General features: G+C 38.6%; 1 protein-coding gene across 1 annotated transcript; it reads right to left on the bottom strand.

Annotated features, from left to right (window-relative positions):
- Positions 1 to 6,694: 6,694 nt before the first annotated feature.
- LOC126701856 (uncharacterized) lies at positions 6,695 to 11,049 on the bottom strand. Its single transcript, XM_050400278.1, has 2 exons — positions 10,520 to 11,049; positions 6,695 to 8,013 (listed from the first exon to the last, which is right to left on the bottom strand). The coding sequence occupies exons 1-2, from the start codon at positions 10,922 to 10,924 to the stop codon at positions 6,916 to 6,918; spliced, it is 1,503 nt and encodes a 500-aa protein (XP_050256235.1). The 5' UTR covers positions 10,925 to 11,049; the 3' UTR covers positions 6,695 to 6,915.
- Positions 11,050 to 11,331: the final 282 nt, after the last annotated feature.

The raw sequence follows: 11,331 nt of genomic DNA, 5'->3' as shown, positions 1-11,331 counted from the left end.
TACCACTATAAACATTACAACTACCTCTTTACCTTCCATATTCACGGGGAGGGAAATTTGCCCCTAGGGAATCACCACCCTGCCATCAAACCCGACCAGAGGCGTATCATACTTTGAGAGGTCCTCCTTTTTCAGGCCAAGCCCCTTAAACAGGTCAGGGTACATCACGTCGGCTTCGCTCCCCTGATCTATCATCATCCTCTTTACTAGGAATCCACTTATTTGAGCCGTCACCACCAACGCATCATCATGTGGCTAGATCGTTCCCTCTAGGTCGTTATCGTCGAAAGCAAAGGGTTCCCAAGCAAATTTCATTTTCTTTTCTTGGGGCTGCTTATCCGAGTAATTTTCTACAGGTTCAATAGTCAATACCCCCTTTCTTGTCACCGTCGTACTCCTCGACGCGGCATGGATGACTTCAATCACTCCCAGTAGGGGTGGGAGAGGAATTCCTCTTTGCTGGGCTCCCTGCCTGGTACCCCGGTTCCTGGAATCCACCACGAACTCCTTCAAATACCTTACTTTCACCAACTACCCTAGATGATCTTTCAACATCCGGCACTACTCGGTTGTATGCCCCTTATCTCTGTGGTAGGTACAGTACAAGTTCTAGTTCCTCTGGGATGGGTCCCTTCCTATTTAGTTCGGCCATCTGAAGTATGGCTTGTTCTTAATCCGGTCTACAATCTTGTGCACTGGCTCCTTGAATGCCACGTTCACCTCCTTTATTTGTACTTCTGGCTCTTGCATTCTCAAATCCTTTCGAGGTCTTGGTGGAAAAACGCCCTACCGAGGATGATTTACCAACAGAGCCTTGCCTTTGCTCTGTAGCTGATCATCCTTGAGGCGTTTATACTCTTCAATGCACCTCGTGAGTTGCCTCATATCCTCGGGAGGCCTCTTCGTCAATGACTCCCGTAGTTCGAAATCCTCAGGCAGCCCCATCTTAAAAGTGTTTGCTGCAATCTTCTTGTTACCCCCTCCAATCTCATTGTAAAGCTCCCAATACCGACTGGCATAACTGCGAAGGGTTTCACCGACCCTCATCTTCATTGATAATAGCACGTCCACCAACTGTGGCACCCGGCTGCACATTACAAACCGGGCACCGAACTTGAATCAGCTCGACAGAGCTGTGAACGGAACCTTTTCGCAACCCATTAAACCATCTCAACGCCGTGGGCCTGAGGCTTGAGGGAAATACCTTACACATCAACGCGTCGTTATGTGTGTGTAGAGACATCATATGGATATAATGACTGACGTGCTCTACCGGGTCAGTTTTCCCATCGTAGGAGTTAAATGGTGGCCGTGTGAATTTGCTCGACATTGGGGCCCGTTCAATTTTGTCCAAGAACTACGACCGAGTGGCTTTGCGTAAGGCACAGCTCATAGCATCCATAGTGGTATTGTGGGGTCGTTGCTCTTCTAGGGAATCTAAATCCCGGTCGGCATACTAGCGTGAGCATGAACGGTCCCTATATTGTCGCGACTCTCGGGAATGGGAAAGATCTCTATGTCGACGGGACTCTCGTGAACGCGAATGGTCCTGACGTTGATCGGAATCGGATTGATTGGACCCCGCCCCATATCGATTTCCCCCACTTTCAGCTCTCCTTTCTCGGTCATTTCGATCCCTTCTTTGATGCCTACCTCTCGCCTCCAACTCCAAATCTCTCACCAGTCTGCGTAGCCGCTATAGCTCCTTATCTCTTTTGTCGAATTGCCCATGCCCCGAGGCATCGATATTGTTCGGTGAGTTTGGTGCGACCCCTCTCCAAGGCCAGACCGTTCTTCCTCTGGTTCATAATCCCTATCTTCACATCTCTTGTGCCTTTGTTCCAGCCAGGTGGATCCCTAAGAAAACCCCACAAAACCACTTTCAGCGTTGCCTCCCGAAAGTCTTTCAGACATTTTCCCAAGCGTGGGTTTCAGTCGAACCACAGTTTTGTAAGAGATCCCCATAGATAGCACCAATTGTGCGCGCCAAAAATGAGGTTGGCAGGCTGGTCCTCACTTGGGCTCATAATCTATTTGTGATATGGGCTTTGAATTTCCTACTTTGGGTAGTTCCTTGCACAGAGACCCAACACAGTAACCTCCCTTAAGAATTCCTCTTCTCTCACTTCAACCTCTTTTCTATTGCTCCCTCTACTCCTTGTTTCTTCTCTCAACCTTTCAACCCCTTTTCATCCTTAGCTTCTCATATTTATAGCCTAATAATTAGTGGAGAGCCTATGATTACCTCCAAGGTTAGTGTAATAGGAGGTCCAATGTCGTTAATTGTAAGTGGGTGTTTAGGTGGGAGTGGGGTGTGGTGAGAGTGGGGTGTGGTGAGAGTGGCTTTGGAAATGGTTCCCACTTCAGTAGATATGCTCGGTAGAGATATTCAGCAAGGCATTGCTCGACATACAAGAGATGGTGTCCCCGAGCACCTTTCTACTTGCTCGGGATGTGGTTTGCCGAGCAATGCCCAGGCGATGGAAGAGGGTGCGTGCTAATTGAAATTATCCATTCCTCAGACTTTCGGGAAATGTGAGGCCTAGGGTAGTGACTTTCGTGGGCTCAAGCTAGGGCCTTAGGAAGAAAGAGGTTGATGCCATGGGCCACACTGTTGAGTCAAGATCCAAGGCCTAACTGGGCCTGGGTATCACAGTGCCGTACAATTACATAACCAGTGTACAATTACAAAGGGTCCTAACCTTTGTAGTTGTAGACTGGAGTTATAAACAGGGGACACTGGTATTGTCCTATTAGAACACTAATCCTATATAAGTGGTTTGGACCTTAAGCCCTTTGGCCCATTTTCTTACTGGTAGCTGTAGAAATAAGACAACTTTATTTATTTATTTGTTTTTTTTTTGAAGCATGTATTTTAGTATTTGTATACTCAATAGCATACAAGTACAATACAAAGTACTAGTGTGGTACAATAGTATAAAATGCAATAAAAGCTAGTATAATTGTATTAGAACACTAAAAACCACCACTGAGAAGGATGGTCTAGTGGTCTTGGCGCAAACGCAAGAGTGCAACGCTGCTTAAGGTCCCATGTTTGAACTCCAATAGGCGGAACGTGGGAATTCTCTCCTGCAACTAGAACAAGGGTACTAGTCTTTTCGTGGGGCTAGGGTGAGGTCTGTTGTCAACTCGGACAATAGTAATTATGATTCAATCCAACATTCCCTAACGGGTAAGTACCTCAGTGGTCACATCTATGAGGTCCGCCACAATGATCACCCCCGCTCACCACCCCCCCTCCCCCGGCTCACCCATTTTTGTTCATAAAAAACATTAAAAACCTAGATAAACAAGTGGTAGCTACTAACCACTACCCAGCTGGGCGAGTTGATTTCTCCTTAAGCACTAGGGACAACAAGGGGGAGTGGCTTTGAGATGTTGGGTTGCAGCATATATATATATATATATATATATTGAAGAATTGCAGCATATATATTATATAAGTATTTTAACCATGGAATAATAATAATATGTGGTTTGGGCCTTGGACCCTTTAGCCTATGTCATAGCACTAGTTGTAGAAATAATGAAACTTTATTTATCCTATAAAAAAAATACAAATTTATTTATTTATATATTTAAATCTATGAAATTGGACCCTATTTTTCATCCAAGTCCTAAGATTGTAATAATAGTTTGAAAGGCTACCCTTCTGTAAATTTTGAAGACTATTTCTTTTTATCATATTTTTCTACAACAAGATTTTGATAATTCAATAGTCAGGTGGGGGATTTGAACCTAATGTTCCTTTTGAAAACGTCAAAAAATGCCAATCAATTGAATTATAAGGCTCTTGGATATCAAGATTCTACAACCAATCTATATACCAATTGCTATTCAATTAACAAACCCTTGGTTATTGAGATTCTACATGTGATACTTATATTGCATTTTTTGCTATGAAAATATATAGAAAATAAAAAAATAGAGTTATGCTTTTGTTTTTCCTTTTTTAAGAAAAATCACATTAAAGGTTCTAAAATTTTAGTTTTTAACAACTTAAAAAGTTTATTTATTTTAACACCTCACTTTACAATACACTCAACATTAAGGTAACGATTGGATTGGGCTAAAACGCAGTGCGCGCAGGCGCACTGCGTTTCAGCCCTTTTTTTTATTATTATTTTTTTAAAGTCGATTTTGTTGACTTTCAGCGCGTGAACAGTGCGCTCGTGCACTGTTCACGGAGCCACAAATATCACTTTTCAGCAACTTTTTCATTAAAAATGGGTCCCACGGTATTATTTACACATTTAAAAATTATTTTGCTACAGTGTTTTCAGGTTTCAGTTTTTAGCTGTATCCAAATGGACCCTAAATATTATTTTTTAACACTTCATTTAAATATTCTTTCTTTATTTTATTTTTTTATTCTTTCTTTTATCACTCAAATGTTGTGGGTTTTTTTTTTTTTTTTTTTTTTTTCTTATTTTTTCTTTTTTTATGGTTTGGGTGCTAAAATAACATTTGATGTGAATGCTGAAGAGAGTCATGCTCAATTTCAGTAGCCCTATTAAAACGACTACATTTTTGGTGGACAACCTACAAAGAACCCGCATTGGCTGAGCTTCTAGGATTTGTTTCATCCCACTACGTCAGCATCACATAATGATCCCTTCAATTTGTACGAAAATTTAAATTTAAAAAAAATATATATATATATATATATATATGATGCTTGACACTTGTCAAGTTGTATATTTGTGCTCCTCAAATAGAATGACAAGACCTTGATATTATTAGGTCATACCTATCCGAGGAGTAAAAAATGTCCAGCTGACTAATTTTTCATCATTAATTCTAGGAACACACCATTTTACACGATTTTTTCACAACTTTTTGGTAGAGAAAAAATAGTCGGTCTATGTGAAAATAATAAGTAATCAAACAAAATATGTCATATAAGATAATTGTTTAAAAGGGTGTGACAAAATTTATGATCCTAAAATAACTCATTTTTCATTCAAAATAAATAAACAAAAGGGTGACAAATTTTTCATTGGGCTTAAATAAGGCATTTTCATGACAGAACTAAGGGCACTTTTGGTACATTATAATAGACATTGGAATGGAATAATTATTCACATTTTCATCACAATGAATTCCTTAAGAACAATTATTATTTAAAATAAGAAATAATTATTTTTTAATAGCTTTATTTAAAGTCAAGCTACTTTTGTTATGAACATAATTGAATGTTTGTTTGGATAGTTGCAATTTCCTGTAACTTATTTGATAACGTTTATCAAAATTTATAATTTTTGGTAGCTTTTATATTAAATATACGACGAAAAGTTAAAATTAACTTATTTAAAAAAATTTAAAGTTAGATTATTTGTAAAAGACCGAAACAAAAAGAAAAAAATAAGTTAGATTCTTTGTAAAAGAATGAGACAAAGAGCAAAAACTAAAAAACTTTTTACCTTGTTCCCAAACACTCATTAACTGATGAGTGCTTGAAGCCCAATTGGATGGGGATTGGGGACCCCAAACCTCTTTTTTTTTGGGTGAAGAGAACCCTACGATATCAATACATAAATTTGACAAAAAAAAAAAAAAAGGCTGGCCCATAAAATTATTAACAAGATTCCTCAGCACTTTCGAGACTCTCAATTTGGTAAGCCTTAGACATGGGCTTTCATGTCATGATGTAAAAATTGATCCTTGGAAGGAAACACAGATTTCCCATTGTTCTTGTCTTTTCAAGGGGTGATTTCCTCCTCTAATTGGCACTTTCTTCTTATCCACAAGCTTTGTATTTGAGGGACAATCCCTATTTCCCATCAGTTTGATATATTGAATCATTGTTACTGTTGTTACAGGAGGAGCTACTTGTAAAATAGTCATTTAGATATCTGGGCCCGTCTGTTTATGCTTTTGATGAGTGTTTAAAAATTAAAAGTGCTTTAATAAGAGCCTTTATAGCAAATAATAATGATGATAATTATTTGGCAATTTCACCAAAGAACTTTAACAGGATGTGAATGATGTAAGGAGATACTTAAAATTGTTTTCAATTTTAAGACTAATATAAAGCTAAAATTTTAAGTTTTGAAGAAAACACTACATATTATAAATCCATAAATTTAATGGACTATTTATTGTAATTTGTCACTCACTCAAAATACCAAAGAGCTTTCTAGTTAAAACTATAATTTATATCAGAAAGTTCTATTACTAAAGCTCTACAGTTTTTTTTTTTTTTTTTTCCCTCGATAGGACGTAAAATTGTATTAAAAATCATAGTCAATCCAAGTACACTAAAATAGTAAAATGTACTAAAGGGGCAAAAGTCCAGAACCAAAATTATACTAAAGCTCTACAGTTAAACCTCTACTTCTATAACAATGGAAACGAGTGTATTATCTGCAATTGATTGGCAGCCACTCATAGTAAGAGCAATCCATTTTGGATGATCAAGCCATGACACCAATAACCAATTAGAAGAAAAGAAGCATGATTAGAAAACTTTGAACTTCATAAAACACCTCATGTCAAGAGAGTGAAGTATACCACTCAATAGTTGATATATGAGCAGCAAAGTGAGCTGGAAAATTAAACAGAATTTTCAGTCACATACAAAACCACATAAATGTCAGAACAAATCTCAATTTAGATAGCAATAAGGAAATGGTGTGAAAGAGCCGTCAGTGAAACAATAATGTAGATGCAGTGTCAGTGAAACAATATTGTAGATACAGTATTAATCGATTAAGAAGACATGGTACTACATTATTTACAGCATCATGTACAGAAATAAATCAACCCAGCCATTGCAAGAACACCATATATTATCTGCCAAACCTACAACTAGATTAATACTGAAGACAGAAGACACGGTACAACATCATTTACAGAAATAAATCAAACCAGCCGTTACAGGAACACCATATACTATTTGCCAAACCTACTACCATGCGACTCCAGTTCCCCATCATTCATCATCCTATCAAGCACCACATTGAGATCCACTGATTGCCCAGTCTCTGTCAATTTCCTTACTGTTGCTCTCACCAAGTCCCTTCGGAATCCCATCACTACAACCTTGTCAACAACATCATCGGTTGGTATGCTGTCTCGAGTCCCACTAGAACTGGATCCATCATCCACACTAGAGGAGATAGGTAGTGCATGCGGTAGTATCTGGGCAGTTGGCAGTCGTGAGTTGCTGCTTTCACCACTTTGCAAGGGTTTCATTGTTGAACTGTTGTAATGGGAAGGATATCCACTATAAGAATGCTCATAAAAATGTGAATGCCCAGGTGGTTGTGAATGCCTGGAACTGGATGGGAACCCAAAATTAGGATCACGGGAGGGCTGATCTTGCATCTGCTGGGAAGAACCCAAATAATATTGTTGGGAGGGGGAAGCAATGCCAGGTGCTTGAGGGGACCTGTGATTGCTTGGCGGGTAGCTTTGAGATGGCATGTATGGTATTTCTTCAGGATGATGGCTAGATGGACAGTGGACTTGGGGATTAACAAAGCCAAGAGAAGGGTGCTGTTGAGGTGGCTGTGATACCTGGGAGATTGGAGGAAGTTGAGGTTCTGGGTTATAATGTTGATATGGTGGTGGAGGTGGTTGCTGCATTGGAGGCAGATGGTATTGCTGATGTGTGGATTCTTGAGTATGCACAGGTGTTGAATAGTAAGATTCAGGCTGAAGAAGAGAGGGGATCGGGTTCTGGGATAATTGGGTAGGTATCTGTGCAGCTGTTGCTGGGGATGTTGGTGATGAATTTTGAAGAGGTACGTTTGGAAAAACATTAAAAGGGAGAGCAGGAAGTTGTTGTGGAGAAGCAACAGGAATTGGAACTGGTTGGTGGCTTTGCTGAGGGGCAGATGACAATGGTTCTTGAGCTGAATTACTTTGACCAGTTGTGATCTTATTTTGCGATTGCTGGTTATCCTTCGACATTTGAAGCTTTGCAAGCTGCAGCTGAGCCTCTGCTATCTCTTGTTTATCCTTTAAATCTTGAATACCACCTTGAACCTGTAAAACATCATTCACAGACAAAATAGAACCAGATTAAAGACTTGCTGCATTGACAAGCCTTATAAAAAGTACCAGCTAACCCCAATACAATTCTCGTTACCTACCCCCCTGCCACCACCCCCCCGAAAAAAAGAAGAAGAAGATGCAGGAGTATAATGCATAACATGGATGATGATGATGACACGGCGTGGTTAAGTGGCACGAGGGGTGACATTACTACCTGGGAAAATCATTACACTTGCTTCAAATGGAATTAAGGGCATCAAATGCACTGCATGATCCAATCATTTTCATTTTAAGTAAATCATAGATAAAGCATTACAGAGGGGCTTCTCTTTCTGTTTCAGTTTTGGCAGAGTCTCCTTTTTTCTCTCAAATTCAAAATGGTAGTTTTAATGTCATTCTGTAAGAGAATTACTTACCATTTAGAAATTAAATAATATAAAAAACAAAAATTGACTAATTCTCACCAGAGAGTTGTAAATTTGTAATTATATCATAAATATGTGAATTCTGTCATTGAACATTGACAACTTAGGCTTAAAAGCACATGAGTACATGATAGTCTCTACTAACGACATGCAGAACCAATGGACATGATCCATTTAGAGCATACAAATTTTATGAAATGAGAACAACCTGCTCTGCCAATAACCTAAGATCATCAGTTCAGCTTCTAGATAGTAAATATGTCTTGTATGCCCGTTTTGTTAGAAATTTGATAGGTCATATTAAGTCTCCATCTCTCTGCAGGGAGATTATAACACAATGAAAATATTGTTAGGTAGTTTCTCTTCACTCATAAACTCACTCCAATGGAGAGAAATGAGTTCCTATAATTTGAACAGAGGTCAAAGAAGAGAAGGAGTTGCAATTTTATTTAAACTGAGGGCCATGCTACCAACAGGCAACACGGGCAGTGCCCAATTGCTGCCTATGCGTGAATCAAGTCATGGTTGCATGCTGTCTACGCAGATAGCAGACAGCAGCCCGTGGCTGCATGTTGCCTCCATTGCCTCATGGCTGCATAGTGCATGCTAGTTATTGTCAGTGGGCCATCCATACTGTTGAAGATTTCCATTTAAAGCAATCTTGGCAAAATAGAGAGAAAATACAATACAAAGATTTGCATGGTTCAACAGTGTGCCTATATCCACAAGAGCAAGAGGCTGAGAACTCCACTGTGTGAAAACGAGGGTTTACAACATATTTATACCACCCAATATACCCTTATCATACCACGGAAATGCGGAACCCTCTAACCTAGAGACTTGTGTTTACTTCCTCATTTAGAATATGATCTACTATCACTAACACATAAAAATTTGTGTTTTTTTTTTTTTTTTTTTTTTTTTTTTTTTTTTTTTTAAATTTATTTATTTATTACAATATAGGGAACCTTTCTAAAGAAATAGAACTTTGCACTCGCCTCTATCCAATAAAACCTACAGGCAACCAGGTAATCCAAGGGCATTCACCCCTGAAGGGATTAGGGGTTGATAAATACTATCACATACAACTTATTTTATTATAATTATTATAACATAGGGAACCTTTCTAAAGAATCACACTTTGGACTCCTATGCATCCAATAAAACCTACAGGTAACCAAGTAATCCAAAGGCATTCACCCCTTACGGGCTAAGGAGGTGATATATACTAACACATACAAATTCTTTTATTATATTATTATCATAACATAGGAAATCTTTCTAAAGAATAGCACTTTGGACTTGCCTCTATCCAATAAAACCTATAGGCAACCGGGTAATCCAGGGGCATTCACCACTGACGGGCTTAGGGGTTAATAAGTACTATGTTACTAACACATATAAATTCTTTTATTATTATTTTTATAATGCAGCGAATACTTCTAAAGAATAGCACTTTGGACTAACCTCTATCCAATAAAACCTACAAGCAACCACCGGGTAATCCAACGGCATTCATCCCTGACAGGTTTAGCAGTAGATAAACACTAACACATACAAAATCCTTTTATTATTATTATTATTATTATTATTATTATTATTATAATGTAGGGAATCTTTCTAAAGAATAGCACTTTGGGCTCGCCTCTATCCAATAAAACCCTACAAGCGACCACCGGGTAATCCAACGGCATTCACCCTGACGGATTTAGGGTTGATAAACACTAACACATACAAATCCTTTTATTGTTATTATTATAATGTAGGGAATCTTTCTAAAGAATAGCACTTTGGACTTGCCTCTATCCAATAAAACCTACAAGCAATCAGCTAATCCGGCAGCATTCACCCCTGACGGGCTTAGCAGTTGATAAACACAATCACATGCAAATTCTTTGAACTAATTTAAACTCCAAACTGCAAAAACAAAATTCAAGCTTTGGAATTAACGGAGCTTGGGTAATCTCCAGATTCTCAAAGACTGTGTTATGGAAAATAAACTCTGAACTATTTTCATAGATAGCAAATAGTAAAGTGAAGTCAATTTGTATAAGCCTTTTATCTTTCTATACCTGTGTGAGAATATTATGGAGCTCTCTGAGCTTGCCATCAGAACTGCCATGGCGAGACTCAATCGAGTCCTTCAAATCGTCGACGGAATTCTCGATGCGGCGCGTTCGATTCTCGAGCTGAGTGAGGCGCGCGCTGATTCCTTCCACAGCGTGCATTAGATTCTCACCCAGCTCCTTCATCTTCCTATCGATCACGGAAATCAACGACTCGGAATCATCGGCGTGTGACTGAGTCGAAGCGAAGGGTCGTATAGGGTGGAAACGGAAGGTCGGAGAGAACTCCTCGTCGTCGTCGTCGTCATTGTGGTGGTGGTGGTGGTGAGGGTTTGAGAATAGGGAGAAATCTTGGGAATGAGATCGAGACAATTCGGTGATTTGCTTGTCCATGAACTCCGACGATCTCATGATTGTGTGTTTTTTCCCTCTTAATTTTCCCGGATTCCAAACAGAGGCTTACGAGGACTGGGAGAGCTGTAATTGATGAGTGACATGAGTCAAGAGCCAAACTGAAGGATTGGGAATCAATTGCCACGTGTTGCATTTGTAAATTTCAACCTTACGATTAAAAGTTTGCATTTCTTTTTCTTTTTCTTTTTTTAATTATAGGTTAATAAAATATATATATTAGGAGATATATATATTAGGAGAGTTTCAAACTTATCAGTTTTTATATAAGTGATGATTGAATCTCAGATATTTTATTTAATTATTTAGAAATTTTATCAGTTGAGTTAACCGGTAAACTAGAACCTACAATATTTTTTTTTTGGAGAAAATATTATATCTTTAAATTTCTAACATATGAATTCAAT

Source organism: Quercus robur, chromosome 10, assembly GCF_932294415.1.
Source record: "Quercus robur chromosome 10, dhQueRobu3.1, whole genome shotgun sequence".
Lineage (NCBI taxonomy): Eukaryota > Viridiplantae > Streptophyta > Magnoliopsida > Fagales > Fagaceae > Quercus > Quercus robur.
The sequence above is the reverse complement of the archived record's forward strand: the minus strand, read 5'-3'. Positions and strand labels throughout refer to the sequence as shown.